The sequence below is a fragment of the Marmota marmota genome, unplaced genomic scaffold (assembly GCF_001458135.2).
Source record: "Marmota marmota marmota unplaced genomic scaffold, marMar, whole genome shotgun sequence".
Classification (NCBI taxonomy): Eukaryota; Metazoa; Chordata; class Mammalia; order Rodentia; family Sciuridae; genus Marmota; species Marmota marmota.
Genome location: NW_025999900.1, coordinates 44,502,156 through 44,520,878, shown reverse-complemented (window position 1 = coordinate 44,520,878; position 18,723 = coordinate 44,502,156). Strand labels below are relative to the sequence as shown.

Genomic DNA, 18,723 nt, shown 5'->3' with positions numbered 1-18,723 from the left:
TTTTTTTTTTTTTTTTTTTTTTTTTTTTTTTTTTTTTTTTTTGTGTGTGTGTGTGTGTGTGTGTGCTGGGGATTGAAGCACGGTACTTATGGTTACAGTTTTATTATAAAATCTACAGATCAGGACCAGCCAAATGGAGAAACACATGAAGCAAGGTCTGGGAACTTCCATGTCCTCTTTCCTGTAGGCTCAGTTCATGTATGTCATCCTCCTAGCACATTGGTTTTTTCACCAACCAGTAATCTCTCCTAAACCTTAGCATTCAGAAGTTTTATTGAAGTTGCATTATTTAGGCATGATTGATTAAATCATTAGCCACATAGTTAGATTCTTTCTGCAGTTCCCTAAGTGTGATCCAGGGGCCCACCATGATTAGCAGTGACAGTCCTGTCATTCTGGAAATTTCAAGGGTTTAGAAGCTCCCTCACAAGAACCAGGGACAAAGGCCAGCCAAATTTTTCATTATATAACGCTATCACATTTTTTTTTTAATCCAAAATCTTTTTTATGGCCTATGAGCCCTACATGAGCTTCCAGCCACCTCTCTAACCTTATTTCCTGCCGTTCCTTTTCTGTAGCCACACTGGCCTCCATGTTATTCTGTGAACACATCTGTACTGCTCAGCTTCTTTAAACAAGCTTCTCCTCTACCTAGGAACCTCTTCCCTTGAATATCCAGTGGCTTCCTTCCTTAAATGTTCTAATATAAGAAAGGCCTTTCCTTATCATTCAGTCAAAAACAGTTCCCTACTTTCCCTCACTTTTTAATCCTCTTACATTGGCTTTATTATTCTCCAGAGAAAAAACTTATCAAATATTTCTGAAATTAATTGATATGTTTTATATCTTTTGAATTTTCTATATTTATGATCCATTCACAAAATTAAGAATAGGAAAAGGGGAAAATGTAAATAAGCAGCTTTGCTTTTTTTTTTTCCCCCTCTCTACATTTGCTTATGAAGTGCTTTGTATCTGTTTTTTTACATGAAAAAGGTTCTTTCCACTGATATCTTCCATATGGAAGCAGAATTAAACCTTGTGCTTTTCTATACCTTTAAGATTTTGGTTGGGTTTTTTGTTTTTGCAAGGCTGGGAATTGAACCCAAGGCTTCACAAATGGCATGCAAGCAGTCTACCACAGAGCTATATCCCAAGACCAAGACATTGGTTTTTAATGCTAGTGTGATATTTGTTTTAGTGAATCAAGTCATCTGATCCTTCCTTCTTTCATTGTGCACCTCCCATAGCCTACCATCTTGAAAATTGTGTGATCTTAAGGCCTAGCATAGTTCTTTATAAAAAATCAGAAGGTGTTCAGTAAATATTATTTCTTCCCCACCCCACCCCACCCCTAGTGCTGGTAAATGAACCTGGAGTAAATATTTCAATTATGATGATATCCCCTAGCCCAATGAAACTACACCACTAAATTTGAAAAGAATTAATTTGAGGGCTGTATGGTAGCTTTCCTTTTTGTTTTCATTAATTTATTAAATAATAGTCATTTGTGTCTTAGAAAATATTCAGGGTGGGGATATGGCTCGAGTGGTAGCGCGCTCGCCTGGCATGCGTGCGGCCCGGGTTCAATCCTCAGCACCACATACAAACAAAGATGTTGTGTCCGCCAAAAAAACTAAAAAATAAATATTAAAATTCTCTCTCTCTCTCTCTCTTTAGAAAAAAAAGAAAGAAAGAAAGAAAGAAAATATTCAGTGCTAAAACAGCCACGAAGATGAATAAAACTCAGTCCCTATCTTTGAGGAAAGGATTTAGAAAAGGAATTTACAACATGGAAGGTTATGTACTTTGAGGAAGTTACGTGGTGCTGTGGGGCATAGTGTAGGCAGAGACTGGGAGAAAAGACTTCCTAGTAGAAGTGAACATAAAACATGTATGAAAAAGCAACTTAGGAAAATCTGGTAGTTCAATAATATAGTGAGAAAAAATAGCATTTTAATAGAGGAAAATTGAGTGGTCTAAGGCACAGTCATGGAAGGTAGTACTTGTGGGAAATGCTTGGCAATGCACTAGAAAGGTTAGTTAGAACCAGATTATAAGTGGGTTGTCAAACAACAATAAGTGTTGATTAGGGTGTGGGGGAAAGGGCACACTCATACATTGCTGGTGGAACTGCAAATTGGTGCAGTCGGTCTAGAAAGCAGTATGGAGATTCCTTAAAAAACTTGGAATTGAACCACCATTTGACCCAACTATCCCACTCCTCAGATTACCCAAAGGGCTTCAAATCAGCATACTATAGGTACACAACCATATCAATGTTTATAGCAGCACAATTCACAGTAGCTCAATTATGGAACCACCCTAGATACCCCCAGTAGATGAATGGATAGGGAAACTTCTCTATATATACACAGTGGAACATTACTCAGCATTAAAAGAGAATAAAATCATGGCATTTGCAGGTAAATGGATTAAGTTGGAGAATATAATGCTAAGTGAAGCAAGCCAATTCCAGGATGCTGACTCATAATGGCAATTGGCGGGAGAGCATGGGAGGAATGTAGGAACTTTAGACAGGGCAAAGGGGAGGGAGGGGGCAAGGGGGTAGGAATGATGGTGGAATGAATTAGACATCATTACCCTAAGTACATGTATAAGACATGAATAGTGTGAAAATACTTTGTGCACAGTGTCTTGAAAAATTGTGCTCTATATGTGTAATATGAATTGCATTCTGCCATTATGTATAACAAATTAGAATAAATTTTTTGAAATGTAAAAAAGAGAAAAAATACTTAAATATTATATTAAATATTTCTAATTTAAAAAATAATGGATTGTATGTAGACTTTGTCTCGTGAAAAGCAGGAATTTATCCAGATCAGTACCAAGACTTTTCACTCTAGCAATCTGATTCTTATGGCACTAGGGAAAATAGTCTGAAAACAGTGGCTGTAAAAGGCAAATTAAGAATTTAATAGTTCATGAAAAAATGATAAAGAAAAGTCATTGTCAGTAGAGTTGGTTATCAAAAGATTATGAAAAATGAAAGAAAAGAAGAAAGCATTATCCACAAATTTCCAATTGGCAGTGAGGATAATATGGAGGCTTTTAGTGGAAATGAGGATTGACAGAAGAGAAGAATGAGCAGATTATCCCGAGTGTAGTTTGGAGCATATTAGTTTTGAAATGCCTGTGTTATATCCAAGTGGGGATATACAGCATGCCCTGGGAATAAGGAGCTGAACTTGGGAGCAAAGTCAGAGATGAGATGAGAGTTATACATAAAAATCACCATGAAGAGGTGGGCATAGGTGTGATTTTCTCTCATTCCCCAAAAGAGAGAAAAAAGAAGGTCATTGGCCTCAGGCAGCATCAGTGCTGGGTATAGAAAGTAGAGCAGGAGACCCTGAGCAGCCAGAGGGATGTGAAGGAAAATAGAAGAGAACACTGTTAGAGGCGGAGACAGGAAAATATTTTGAAAAAGAAGAGACAGGCCAGCCATGTCAAGTAGGCCTAGGATTTGACAGTTAAGTGATGTTATTGAAGCTAAGAAACTAATTTTGGTAGAGTAATGTAAGCAAAAAACAGACTGTAGTGAGGGGAGACTAAAGATGGCAAATTCTGAGAGTTTTTTAGAGTTTAATTGTGAATGGAAAACACATATGGGGCAGAGAGGTTGGGATATGGGCAGGGTGCCTTGAATGAGAGGTAGAGTTGGAAAAAAAATTTTGTTCTTTTGTCTTATGTATGCAGAAGTGTTAAACAGTGTAAATGAAAAGGAAGAAACAAGTGCAGAGGAGGACTTGAAAATAGGAGAAAAAAGATTTATTAATGGAGAAAGGCCCCAGAGTTTGTATGGGGGAAAGGATATAGTATGGGTAGAGAATTAGCCGTGGTGGAAGAAAATAGGACCACTTCTGAAACCAGGAGGGAAGGATGGAATAGAAATTTAGAGAAGTGTAGAGGTATAGGAGAGAAAAATTGAAATTGGACTGTATCATTTAGGCCTCTGGTTCTTCATTAACCTAAAAGAGGAAGTAAGAACAAAACTGAGGCATTGAGATGCATGGTGAAGGCTTCTACCAGAAGCTGGAAGGTTGAATGAAATAAAATATTTACAACATAGCAAAGGATGTTAGCAGTTAAAGTAGCATTAGAGGTCTACTCGTTATGATTGGCAATATCGAGTTGAGAAGAGAGAAAAAACTGGAAGGACTCAAATACTGAAGAATGAATGGGGCTCTAGGAATAGGAGATTGAAGATCAGGTTCAATGAAAAACAGAGAATAGGGAAGGAAAGAAGAAGGCTGTGGTCTTAGAGGAAAATAATCAAGAGTTGTGAAAGACAATTCCCAAACCTTAAAAATAATTGAAAAAAGCCCAGTGTGGTGGCACACAACAGTAATCCCATCTACTCAGGAGGATAAGGCAGGAGGATCTCAAGTTTGAGGACAGCCTGGACTATTAAGCAGTACTACTCTTTCTCAAAATAAAAAAGTCTAGAGATGTAACTCAGTGGTGGAGTACTTGCCGAGGAAGCTTATGGCACTGATTCAATCCCCTGTTCCAACAAAAATAATAAAGTTGAAAAAACAAATACCCGTAGTAGGATTTTGAAGATTTTTATCATAAATCTTTGTGTGGTGCCAGTGATTGAACCAGGGCCTTGTGCATGCAAGGCAAGCACTCTACCAACTGAGCTAAATTCCCAGCCCATATTATAAATCTTCAGACTTTATTCTGTCCTGAGTAATTTTGCTTTCCCAATGATTCAACTAATGTTCCATTCAAGCAAGAAAGTAAAGAAAATGCAGTTCTTAGTTATGGCTCTGGTTTACCCACTGTACAAAAAGTAGACAAGCAGGCCAAGAGTTCATTTCCTCCCAGTTAGGATTCAGTTGGAAGCAGTGCTTTAGAACATGATTGCTGAAGAAAATGCCAACACTTACATAAGGCACTTAGCCATTACAGAAACTGTACAAAACTGCCATATGAACACATTCCCTGGGGGAGAAGGTAACCAGCCCACCCATTTATCTTCCTCCTCCTAGTGCCTGGAGGACATAGTGAGGTCAGGGAGCATAGTATGTTTCTGTTTGCCATGAGAGCCAATAATTAGGGTCGTGCATTCTTGAAAACATTCTTTTGGATAATTGGATAAAAAATTAAAATTAGGTCAAGGTGCCACCATATTCCTACGTTGTTCAGATTGGATATGGAAGCTCCATTGGTGCTGATCCTTCTTGGTTTCCTCTTAGACAAGTTAGGTTTTAAGGGAGAACAGCTTATGCCCTTCAGTGATTCTTCAGTGTTTCATGCTTTAAAATGTTCTGGATGTGGGTTAAGTTTGCCCTCATAATGTTCACAACATTCAAGAATGAATTTTTTGGAATCCTTGTTACCTAAGAGGCCCTTGGAAACAAGATGGGTTCCTAAGTAGTACTGTAGTGCTAAGACAAGAAATGTATTGTGCTGGCCAATTCTGCTCTCATATGAGAGATGATATGTTAACAATTGTTGGTTACTTTCTTTCCAGAAAATACAAAGGTAAGAATTGAAATCAAGTTCTCAGAAAAGGATATGAAATGAGGGGTGGAATCTTGAACCTACCTCAATCCTAATATATTGCACAAAATATATGTATTATTACCTTCAAAATGGAAAAATTAAAGATCACTTTCTTGCATTCAGGAAGCTTTTAAGTTATTCTTTTCTTTTTGTTATTTGGACTGGGCTTAATACTTTTGAAAGTAAGACTCTGCTCTGACTTCTTTTACATCCTTGGACTAGTCTTCCTCTATAAGATAAACTTCAAAGTCTTTCTTACAGTGATACAGTTAAGCTAGACTAGACTGTAAATTCTGTGAGCACAGATAGCATCAATCCCTGAACTCCTTGCTGGACATCAAGATAAGTGAGCACCACTTACTGTGTGGGCCTCCACTGGATCCTTCACTTTTGCACTTTTGTGCCCATGTTGCCTACTGTGTCTCTCCCTGTTTAAATGCTGGCCATTCTTTGTCACTATATGCAACTATCCAGCATATCTCAAAACCTTAACTAATTAGGCAGCTGGCTTTGCACTTAGCTTTTTCTTAGTTCTCATACCCTTTGAAGTCTGTGCTATTCAGTTTAGCTAGACTTTCTGTTGCCTTTAACTTTCCCTTTATTTCTACCTAAACTTTCCATGTTATATGTTAATTTCCTGTCAGAATGTAAATCCCTTAAAGGAGTCTCATCTTTTTTGGTACTAGGGATTGAGACCTGTGATGCTTAACCACTGAGCCACATCCCTAACCCTTTTTTTTTTTTTTCTTCTCATTTTGAGACAGGGTTTCACTGAGTTGCCTAAGGCCTCACTAAGTTGCTGAGGCTGGCCTCAAACTTGTGATCTGTGGTACCCAGCTTTTTTTTTTTTTCCAAGATTGATTAAAGATGAAAATTATAATTAACTATTTAAATGATTCGACCTTGGAATTTTAGATTTTTGGAGATGAACCAAATAAGCTTCCTCTTTAGAAAAAGAGTAGTTAATATCAATAGATTTATTTCTTCAGATAAAACATAATTACAGGAAGGGTACCCCTATTTTACTGACACCTCCTTTGGTTTGGACAATGGATTAGCAGAAACCAAATCAGTTTCAGTGGTGCCTTAATTGTTAATTGAGCCTCAATTATCTAAGCTATATTGTACAGGGTTAAGTAAGTCATGTTAAACCAGTTTTTTTTTTTTTTAATTGTACATTGTTAGTGCTTTCAGTATCATTAACAAGACATTCCTGTTATCATTTTGTTTTGTTTTCTTGCTTTATCATTACTGACATGCTAAAAAATTTGTTATTTAAAGTTGATGCCATTCAGCAGAGGATTTAGAACTTAAAGACTAGAAATTGGAAAGGCTAATATGTTTTTTACTGTTATTGTATTCTTGGTCAACTCATTTATATGTTTTCATTTTCCTCACCAACCTTGTTTAACAGCTTAAACCATGGAATAATAAATTTAGACTCCAGGGTTCTAATCAGGGCTGTTGCTGATATTTGAGATAAACAAATTCTCTATTGTTGCCAATTTTTGCAGGTATAAAGAAGTGAATAAACGGAGACCCCAAAGTCTACTAGAGAAATTGCGCTGGGTAACCCTAGGCTACCATTATAACTGGGACAGTAAGGTATTCAAATTTTTTCATTCTCCAATTATGTGCTTCTTTTTTTCTTTTTAATATTTTTCAGTTGTGGTTGACACAATACCTTTATTTACTTATTTATTTTTTTATATGGTGCTGAGGATCAAACCCAAGGCCTCGCATGTGCTAGGCAAGCACTCTGCCGCTGAGCCACAACCCCAGCCCCCATTTATGTGCTTCTTGAGCCTGAATAGTTGGATTTCTTCCTAGTCAAGCTTAAAGTATCACCTAGGGACTATCTAGAGCATAAGTTATCCATAAGGTTATTTTGGTAGGGTCTCTTATTTATGCCTTCCTTAAAAATCTCCCTTCTGTTATCTCAGAAGAAATGAATAATTTATCAAGAGAAAATTTTGTCTGCATAAGCCCTCAGGTCATATTATTGCATCAAAAGTCATCAGTCCTATCTCAAAGTCTGCTTCAGGATATAGATTTCTTTTACTGTTTCCAAAAGCAGTTCTCAGTTATCTTTATATTCATTATTGTTTGAAGTTTGTTGAGCATTTATTTTCTACATGATATGTGCCTGGAGTTTACCAGAAAAGTTCTCTATATCTAACAGTGTTTTCTTCCATCAATCAAAAGAACTTCCAAGATACCTTTGCTTGCCAGGAGATGCCAGATAAATGTCTGGCCAGGAGAAAGGTGGGAAAGAATTTCCTATAGTTAAGAAAGTTCCATGTTTTATTGAGCTTCAATTTCTTTTCTGTCCTCTGTGCTTCAGAAGACATATCATTTCTCACTAGTAACACAGTGTCTCATGTCTCAATGTTTACCACCAAGTAAAAGAATTCTAAGATTAAAATGAGGACTGGGGTAGAGATCAGTGGTAGAGCATTTGCCTAGCATGCATGAAGCCCTGTATTCCATCCCCCACACTGCAAAAAAAAAAAAGTGGAGGCGGAGTAAAACATATTGAGACCATATTCTCTGCCTAACCAGTTACTTTCTAAAACCTCTGTTGTTTTAGTTAACCCAGCTTATTAATAAGTTTATTAACTGGTTCATGTAATGGTACTTTTAAAAGTATGTGTAATATAATTTTTTCTTTCAGTGACACAGATTCAGTATGAAACTAGATGTTTGTATTCAGGAAAATGGCTGTATGATGGTCTTTGTGTTAGACAGCTGGTGTTTGAGTCCTGTTTGTGAGTAATACCTGTAAAGTGATTACCATAGTGCCTGACTATCTAGACAGTTAGATATATTAACACAAAAGGAATGAGCATTTTTTGTTTTTTTAAACAGGGCCTTGCTAAACTGTCCAGACTGGCCTTAAACTTACAATCCTACTCTCAGCCTCCCAAATTGCTGGGATTACAGCCATTTACCACTGCACCTGGCAGCTCTTGTTTTAAATATTTTAGATATATTGTTATTCCCAAGGACCTCAAGTTTAACCTTGTTTACTAAGAATAATGGAAAGTGAAAAATTATCAACAACTCTGAATGAGAAATCAAAAGTTAAAAAAAAAGTGAAAGTTTGGGGGGTGGGACTTGACAAAATATAGTATTTTTAGTCAAAAAGAGAGTGAGTTAAAAGTATGATTGACAAAAAAAGAGAGAAAGTGTGTAATCCATAGACAGTTTGGACAGGTTGGAAAGCCCGAAAGGTAATTATTTCAACATAGCAGAGGCTATCTAGAGCTACAACAGGAGGCCTAACTAGTTGATCTTCTAAAGGAATAAAACTTAAATTGATACAAGGAAACTTTAATGTTCTGTAACTATACCTTTAGTTTTAAGAATTAAATAGGAGCTTTTCTTATTTGCAGTTCAATAGAAGAAGAGAAAATTAAAAACAGAAGTTCTAACCAAAGAGGTAGGCCATCCATCTAAGATTTCACAGAAGTTTTCCTTGTACCTGAAGTTAAAGTGCACTTCTGGCCAAAGTAAATCCCTTCTATCCAGAGCCAGGACTGTTGCTCCAGCTAGAATATATCAGGAAACTAGTGGATTTGTGAGACAAAAGTGGATTTTCTGATCACTTTTGAGGTTGATTTGGCAATGGAAGAGGTGTGGGAATAGAGGAGCATCCAGAAGGGAAAGGCTGTGTTGGGCTGCTGCAGGCATGCACAGCCCAGAGAGCCCTCAACCTCGTCACACCGGAAACCTAATGAAACCACAGCCTTGTTGTTCTTATGAATTGTATGCAGGAAGATCTTTTAGAAAGGCTTTCTGCCCTTTGTTTTTTGTGGTGGTGTTCATTTTTATGTGTGCAAGAGACAGAAGGTATTTGTAATCCTTAGGTGCTAAAAACAGAAGCAATTTAGAGAGATAAATGCTGAGAAAGTACTTGTTCCATTTTAAGGTTCTACCTTGGCCATGATATGAGTCAGATGTTTTGAGCGTGTCATCTCATCAGATTGACCACTGAAATTGGCACAAAGCCTTGTTGCAAGGTAGCTTATAATATTTAAGTTGCCTTTAAAAATTTTTTTTTTTTAATTTTTAGGATAGTTTTAGATGTACAGAAAAGTTAAGAAGATAATACAGCAAGGTGCCATATCCAGTTCCACCATCTGTTAACGTCTTTCATTAGTGTGGTACTTTTGTCTCAATTAATGAACTTGGGGCTGGGAATGTAGCTCAGTGGTAGAACACTTCCCTAGCATGTGCAAGGTTCTGAATTTGATTCCAGTCACCACAAAAGAAAGAGAAAACAAAAAACTACAACTAAATCAATTAACCAATAGTGTAAATTGTAATTAAATTATAATTTAATTTAGATTTCCTTAATTTTTAACAAATATCCTTTTTCTGTTCTAGAATCTCATCCAGGTTACTGTATTACATTTAATCATCATGTTTACTTAGGCATCTCTTGACAGTGACACTTTTTTTTTTAATTTATATTTTAGTTGTAGTTGGACACAATACCTCTATTTTATTTATTTATTTTTATGTGGTGCTGAGGATTGAACCCAGGGCCTCCTATGTGCTAGAGGAGCGCTCTACCGCTGAGCCACAACCCCAGCCCTTGACAGTGACATTTTGAGTTGACTTTTTATCCTAAAAGAACTGTCCTGCTTAACATTAAAGTATACTGGAGAGTGGTGTGATAATCACTTCATGTGTAGACTCCATGCACTGTGAGTCTGTGTCCTTTGCAACTGCATAGCATGCTGTCTGCTCTATAATAGGTGCTCAGTTTTTTGAGTGATTTATTATTTGATTATTGGATCCCTCTGGACAGGTAGATAATGCTGGCTAATACTACTTTGGAAATTAGAGGATTTTAAAGTAGTAATTAATCTTATGCCACAGTTTACTATTCCTGAGATCATTGTTTATTTTTCTTATTTTCTCTACTTTTACCAAAGAAATACTCAGCAGATCATTACACACCTTTCCCTTCTGACCTGGCTTTCCTCTCAGAGCAAGTAGCCGCTGCCTGTGGATTTCAGGGTTTCCAAGCTGAAGCCGGTATCCTGAATTACTACCGCTTAGATTCCACATTAGGAATCCATGTAGACAGATCTGAACTAGATCACTCCAAACCCCTGTTGTCATTTAGGTAAGCTGGTTCCAAAAATTTTTAGTTACTTTTATCATTTCATTCTTTTCTTTAAAGAATTAAGCTAAAATAAAGACATTAAACTTTCTTTGAATGGCTGGATTCTAAAATCTTTCATTTCTGGGCATCTTAACAATGTATCATAAAGTAAAATTAGTCTTCTATGAGCAATGCCCACATAACAGTTACTTTTTTCTCTTTAAGTTGCATGGAGTATGCCTTTTATAATGAAAGATATCCTCTGGGTTCTGTGGAAGAAACAGGTAGAAGATCATAAAGCGAAGTGAGCAGCTTTTTTAGAATAGTAGAGCAAAATCCAAAAGCCTGAGTGTTTACTCTGGTCTCCCTAAACATAACATTGGTCCTGAGTACAATGCCAGTATCTCAACAAAGAAAGTGCCTTTTATAATGAGAATTCATACCCCATTTGAATCAAATGTATGATATGTCAAGATCATTGTATTGTCACGAGCAACTAATTAAAAAAAAAAAGAAAGTGCCTTTTATTAATGCCTTATCTTTATAATGAAGGAATGATACACAGAGTAAAGAATGCAGTTTTGAAAGACTGAAGTCTTAAAAGATACATCAATAAAACTTTATATGGATAATGTTAAAACTCAGTTCTTCACTTGCTTATTTACTTCATCAAATTTTATTTCCAAAAGAGGAAGATATTAAACTGAATCGCAAAATGATGAAGTTGGCAATAACTTTGACAATTATAGTTAATAACAGAAATAACTTCCTATTTTTACTTATTTTTTTGTAGCTTTGGACAGTCTGCCATCTTTCTTCTAGGTGGCCTCAAAAGAGATGAGGCCCCCACAGCCATGTTTATGCACAGTGGTGACATTATGGTGATGTCAGGTTTCAGCCGCCTGTTGAACCATGCAGTCCCTCGAGTTCTTCCACATCCTGAGGGAGAAGGCCTACCTCACTGCCTGGAGACACCTCTCCCAGGTGTCCTCCCCAGAGATTCACTGGTAGAGCCCTGTTCTGTGGAGGACTGGCAGGTATGTGCCAGCTACTTGAAAACTGCTCGTGTTAACATGACTGTCCGACAGGTATTAGCCACAGACCAGGACTTCCCTTTGGAACCCGTGGAGGAGAAAAAAAGAGACATCACCATAGAAGGTTCCTGCCATCTGGATGACCAAAATAGCCAAGTAAAACGGGCCAGGTTGCACCCTAACAGCTGAGACATGGAGACAGCTCTTATTTTGCCACGGACTCTAGCACCAGGACAAACAAAAACAGACAGGGAAGGACCCATCATAATCACACTGTTGCCTTGAAAGCCATCTTGAAGAGTAAACTGCCTTCACTTTGCTCAGGCACAGTCTAATCCTAGTGAGATGTCAGCAGTGATGTGTGTGGATACGAAAGAGGTATGATGGTCCACACAGCATTCTCAGCCTCTGCCGTTACCTTGAGGGAGGTGGAAGTAAGTTTACAGATCTGTGGAATCTAAATACCTCAGATTTTACTACTGGAAAATATAGTACCACTGCCCCAGTCATCACTGAAGTCTTTGATCTCTTCTGCCATCTTCACTGGCTCTCACAGAGGAATTGCATATACGGATGACCATAGAACTGGATTGTCCCCTGGATAAGAAATTAATCGTAGCCATCAATTTTGCCTAGAAGACAAATATATGTAAACCAAACAAAAGGGGAACAGTAGTTTCTCCACATCCTTTAGGTTTCCAAACTCTCCCGTTGGCTTTTTAATGCAGTTTTAATTATTGAACTAAAAATGTCCCGAAGGTATTCTGTTACTGTTTACTCCATGAATAAACTTACTTGGTTTTAAATTAAAGATCTGTATCTGTCTTTGAGGGTTAGTCTATCTGGGATTGGGTTTTTCCTTTTTATTTGCTGTATTGTTCGGCTGTGAAGCCCTCTGGCTGTTTCTGCCCTACACCACCCTGCTCTGCCCTAAGTATTCTCTGTGGCTGTCTCACAGGAGAGACACTTGATAGTCCAGTCACTGCTCTCATGTCTGATGGTAGCCCATAACCTGCTAAGAAAATGCATGAAGCATCAAGTCTTCATCTTTGTACCCCCACCAGCTCGGCACACTGTACCCGCACCAAGTACTTTACATTTCTCTGGACCTCTATTTTCTCACTCATAAAATGGAGAAAATATTTACTGCCATCTTCCTAGGGGGAATTTTGGTATTGAACAGGGAATTCAATGCTCTTTTCTAGAAACATGATGTAACATTGTTGTCTTATTACTACTTGGGCTCTAGAGATATCCTAATTCAGTACGTTTGTGTGGCAGTGGGCCAGAAGCCACTTTGATGCCTAGTGTTTTTGATGTGTCATGTGGAATTTGCATTTCTCTTTTGTTGTGGTTATTTAGTAGGGGGTGGTACTAGAGATTGAACCCAGGGGCACTCTACCTCTACCACTGAGCTATACTGACAGGCTTTTTTTTTTTTTTTTTTTTAAGACAGTGTCCTGCTAAATTGCTTAGGGCCTCAATAAGTTGCTAAGGTTGGCCTTGAACCTGTGATCCTCCTGTCTCAGTCACGCAAATAATGAGGATTACAGGAGTACACCATCACAGCTGGCCCCACAAGGTACTTTAAATATGACCCACCTGAAACCAACATACTGCCATTTAGTAAATCCAACAGAGTTCATCCTTAATGCTAAAACCAGTTGCTGCTGCTTCAGCTGATTATCAGAAAAGGGCATTGGCTTGTGCTTAGGAACCATGTTGTGCCCCCAAAAATTCAAAACAGGGCTGGGGATATAGCTCAGTTGGTAGAGTGCTTACCTCCCATGCATAAGGCTCTGGGTTCAATCCCCAGCAACACACACACACACACACAAATCCAAAGTAGTAGACTCATTCCATGAAGTGTTCATGCTATTAAAAGCAACTGAGGCCAGCCAAGGGAGCAGATGCCTGCCTCCCATCTCATGCTCCCCTGGGAATGTGCTCATTGTGGCATGGTGAGAATTGCCACAGTGTTTCCTCTCCTGTCCTTGCTCTCTTCCCCTCCCTCCCTATTTTTGTTAAGCACATATAATTGAAGGTATATGATGCAATCCTTCTTGGTCTTTGACCATATGCAATCAATTATGTAATTCGAGGAAAAGGAAAAACTCTGCATTTACATGAGGAGATCCCACTAGGTTTTAATTGTCAACCATTTACTTCCTAAGTTAGATGTCAGCAAATTATGACCTACCTCCAGTTTTTGTTGTACTGTCCACAGGATAAGAAAACTTTTTACATTTCTAAGGGGATGGAGTGGGGAGGGGGCTGATGTCAAAAAATAATACTTTGTGAAACATAAAAATTATATGAAGTTTAAATTTTCAGTCCATAACTAAAATTTTGTTGGAACCCAGTCACTCTGATTGATTTATACTAATCTGTGGGTACTTTTGTGTTATAAGGATGGGGCTGAGCAGTCAGAATAGAGACCCTACAAAGCCAGGAAAGGTCAGCCTGCAGAAAGAACCCTGAAAATGGACCTGAAACTAAGGAAAGGATCAAGGGAAATTTTTTCTTTTTTATTAAGATTTTTTTAATTAATGTTTTATTCCAAAAGAGTATATAAAGATTCTGGTGTGGCTATTCGATAGAATCTAGGATGTACAATATGTATAAAGGGTGGAGTCACAATTGGATCCAGTGGCACAGGCGTGCAATTCCAGCTACTTGGGAGGCTGAGGCAGGATTGCAAAATTCAAGGGTATGTTGGGGAATTTAGTGAGATCCTATCTCATAAAAAATAAGGGTAGAGCACCCTGGGTTCAATCCCTAGTACAACAAAAAAGAAAAAGTCACAAATGTTAAGCCTGGAAAAACTGGTACCCTAATACTCCCCTTGATAAGAACAAAAATAGGGGCTGGGGTTGTGGCTCAGTGGTGTAGTGCTCACTTAGCATGTGTGAGGCGCTGGGTTCCATCCTCAACACCATATATAAAAATAAAGATATTATGTCCATCTACAACTAAAAAAGAAAAATAGCTATGGCCTCTTGGGCAGTGTGGCATCCTGGAACGTGTAACTCTACATCCCCTTTTGGACAGGGCAGTCCTGGATTATGTGCCCTTCTTAGAAATGGTTTGATGATAAATTATGTGGCCATCCTAATGGTTTGTAAATATGTGCCCTTTAGTCCAATAAATTTTACTTCTAGAATTGGGTCCACAAAAGTAATCAGCCATCCAGAATAATTTTTGTGTAAGAGCTTATAATAATGAAAATTTGAAGCTTAATATCCAGAAGCAGGAGAGTTGGCTGATTAGATTCATGTAGCTTTGATTTTCTTCGATACTAGGGTTGGAACCCAGGGTGTCTTGCATCCTGGGCTGGGCCATCACCCTACCACTGAGCTGTACCCCAGCCCTCATGTAGCCTTTCAACAAATGATCCTGCAGCATTCCTCCTCGGCTGTACAAGCGCCCCTGGAGCCAGCTGGATGTGCCATAACCAAGATGGAAATCCAGCTATTGCAAGGCATCTTTTAGAAGAACAGGAAGTATAGGCAAACACTTACATATATATTTGGGAGCAGAGGGAACTAGAGGTCAAATCCAGAGGTACTTTACCACTGACCTATATCTCCAGCCCTTTTTATTTTTTGAGACAGCACCTTGCTAAATTCTCCAGGATGGCCTTGAACTTGTGATCCTCCTGCCTCAGACTCCTGGTTGCACGGATTACAGCTGTACCACCACACAGATCCTCATGATATTTGAGAAAATCCAACTACTTTTGTACAGAATGTTCACATGTTTTTCAAAAACTGGAACACTGTATATACCAAAACATGAATAACCAAAATTACAATTGATGTTTATTTTATTTGGGCTTTTCTGTGTCTCTGATTTCTTTCTTACATTGAAAATCTTTTAAAATCCTTTTTTTAAAGAAAGAATAAAATTTGGCTGTGGATGTAGCTCTGTGTTAGAGCACTTGTGTTAGAGTTCAATCCCCACTGGGTTCAACTCCCAGCAAAAAGAATAAATATTCATTTTTTTCTTTTTGGCAGGGGGAGATGGGTTCTCATTAAATTGCCCAGGCTGGCCTTGGATTTATAATCCTACCTCAGCTACCATGCCTGGCTTGATTTTTTTTTTCTTCTTTTAAATAGATGATAACTTCTTTATCAGGCAATTCTACCTCTATCTGAAATTTGGATGTAAACCTAGGAACAACAACATTGTCTAACAAAAAGGGGCTGTTTTAATGAAATTCTTATGTTATAAAATGCTAATAGGCACTACAAATTATGTCTTAGAGAAAATTTGATTATTAGGAGAAACAACATGTTAACTTAAAAACAGCTTAAAATAGTATGCCCAGTATTTACAAAATTTTTTAATGTTCAATACATAGAAAAAGCTAACATTCTTATGATTCCCAGATTTTCTACAGCCAGCATAAATTGTTCTTTTGAAAGCCTTTCTGAGGCTTTTCAAAGGGACCAGTGGGGCACATGCTGAGTCAAGCAGCACCAGTTTTGTGAATTGTCACATCAAGTGTTGCCGCAGTCTGGCTGGGCACTGTTGCCGCAGTCTGGCTGGGCACTGTTGCCGCAGTCTGGCTGGGCACAGATGCCGCAGTCTGGCTGGGCACACAATCACGAGCTACCACACAGCTTGTAGATTCAAACAGCAACTCTTTATTCCCGAACTCACACCAGCCGTCTACAATCACGTTCTGGGGAAATCCACGTTCTCTGCCCAAATCCACATCCACTGGGCTTCTGTCTCCCAAAAAATACTGTCTGAATCCCGTGAGAACTCAAGGGGAACTCAGGCAGCAGGATACGCCCTATTCCCAGAAGGAATAATCTTAAACCTGGAACGCCCTAAACCCGATTATCCTAAACCCAGAACACCCTAATCCCGGATCCGCCCTGGTCCTTGAGCAAGGTCACCTAACTGCAATGTCACTGCAAAATGTCCTATGTCCACGGAGTCCTTCCACTAAGCAACATGGGGTACGCTGGCAAGGAAATTGTCATACCTACTTGGCTAATGGCTCCCAGCAAAGTGTCGTTTCTAGTTGTCTTCCCTGATCAATCTGACACCCTGTCAGTTTCTCTGACCTTCCTTTTTCTTTAGAATATACTTGCCAAAATGGATCCACTCAGTATGCTTCCTGTTATTTCAACAGAGCCTCTTTCCTATGGCTCATTTTTGCCTCACATCTGGTTTTTCCTAGAAGGGTCCCAGGGCCTCAGTGAGACACAGATGTATTGCTAAGTAGGACAGACTCAGCAAGATTTGGCTTTCCAGTATTCCAATTTTCTCTGTTCCTTTTCACTAAGATAAACTGGTATTATTCATTTTCCCTCAATCTGAAGACTGTTTATTAGAGGAGGGAAAAAAAGACCCTAATACCTGAGATGAATTCAACTAAGGCAAATTAGAATGATAATGAGGCAGAAAGGAACCCTGGGAGTGACTATTGATCTCTGGAGGAGCTAAACAGAGACTCCTCACCTGTTTCAAAGGTTACAGTGGAAAAGCAGTTTCTTAGCCTGAGTGCTAAATTTTTATTGATGTTTTTTTTGATCAGCTACCTATCCAAATTTGAGCCCTTATGGAGATGGTTTCTTTTTATTTTTATTTTAGTTGTAGGTGGACACAATACCTTTATTTCTTTGTTTGTTTTTGTGTGGTGCTGAAGATCAAACCCAGTGCCTCACATGTGCTAGGCAAGCGCACTACCACTGAGCTACAGCCCCAGCCCTGGAAATGGGTTTTTGATTCTCAGTTCATTTTGTTGTTAAGACAGATTTCCTACTAAGATAATAGAAGGAAAGTGGAATAGAGTGGTTATCAAGAAAGGCTGTTTTTTTTTTTTCTCCTGTGATGGAAATGGAACCCCGGGCCTCATGCATGCTAGGTAAGTGCTCTATTACTGACTTACACCCACAGCCCAAGAAAGCCAAATTTTAATAACAGTTGTAATACTTAACTTTGTGACCTTGAATAAGTAAGTCACTGAGCCTAGCCTCAGTTTACCTTTTTAAAATATTTTTTTAGTTGTAAGAGGACACAATACCTTTATTTTATTTATGCATATGTGATGCTGAGGGTTGAACCCAGCGCCTCACAAGCACTAGGTGGGCACTCTACCACTGAGCCACAACCCCAGCCTCTCAGTTTGCCTTTTTGAGCCCCAATTTCTGATCTAAATGAGGTGTGATCAAGTAATCCTTGTTACATATGAGCTCTGCAATAGTATATTTCTAAAATGAGAACTTAATCCCACAGAGAGGCTGGATAAGCACAAAGCAAAGCTACCCCAGTAGCTTTTGGTAAGGAAATCAAGCGTTAACTAAAATACAGAAGGAAAACACAAAACTGAAACTTCTTAGAAGAAAACAATGCAAATAACTGTAAATCTAAAAAGATGCTCACCTCACTAGTGGTGAGAGAAATGCAAATTTTATTTTATTTTATTTTAGTTGCAGTTGGACATAATATCTTTATTTATTTATTTATTTTTATGTGGTGCTGAGGATTGAACCCACCGCCTTGCACGTGCTAAGCAAGCGCTCTACTGCTGAGCCTCAACCCCAGCCCCGAGAAATGCAGATTATTTTAGGATAAAAGTTTGTGCCCAACCATTCAGCAAAACTAACCAAATTATGATCTCTAGACTCCTCTCTTTGACTCATAACCTACTACTGATCCCACAAAACATATGGTATCTACCTTCAAGGAATCCAGAATCTGATCGGTTCCCTTCACCTCACAGTTAACAACCCTGGCTCAAGCCACAGTCATCTCTCAACTGGATCCTTTCAATAACATCCTAACCAGCTCCTTCCATGCTGTCCCTGTCCCTGTCCCTGTCCCCATAGTTTACTGTCAACATAGCAGCCTAAGTAAGTAAGCTTGTTAACAGCTAAGGCAGATCATGTTACCTTTTTTTTTTTGGATACTGGGGATTGAACTCAGGGGCACCCACCACTGAGCCACACCCCAGCCCTATTTTGTATCTTATTTAGAGAGAGGGTCTCACTGAGTTGCTTAGCGCCTCTCTTTTACTGAGACTGG

The 18,723-nt window shown here is 38.6% G+C and overlaps 1 protein-coding gene across 1 annotated transcript in view; it reads left to right on the top strand.

Moving 5' to 3' along the window:
* Positions 1-12,493, top strand: part of Alkbh1 (alkB homolog 1, histone H2A dioxygenase) — a 26,179-nt gene extending 13,686 nt beyond the window's left edge. The window contains exons 4-6 of the mRNA XM_015494412.2: positions 7,047-7,137; positions 10,476-10,669; positions 11,442-12,493. Of these exons, the coding sequence (XP_015349898.1) occupies positions 7,047-7,137; positions 10,476-10,669; positions 11,442-11,871 (715 nt within the window). The 3' untranslated portion in view covers positions 11,872-12,493. The remainder of the gene's footprint in view (positions 1-7,046; positions 7,138-10,475; positions 10,670-11,441) is intronic.
* The last annotated feature ends 6,230 nt before the right edge of the window (positions 12,494-18,723 follow it).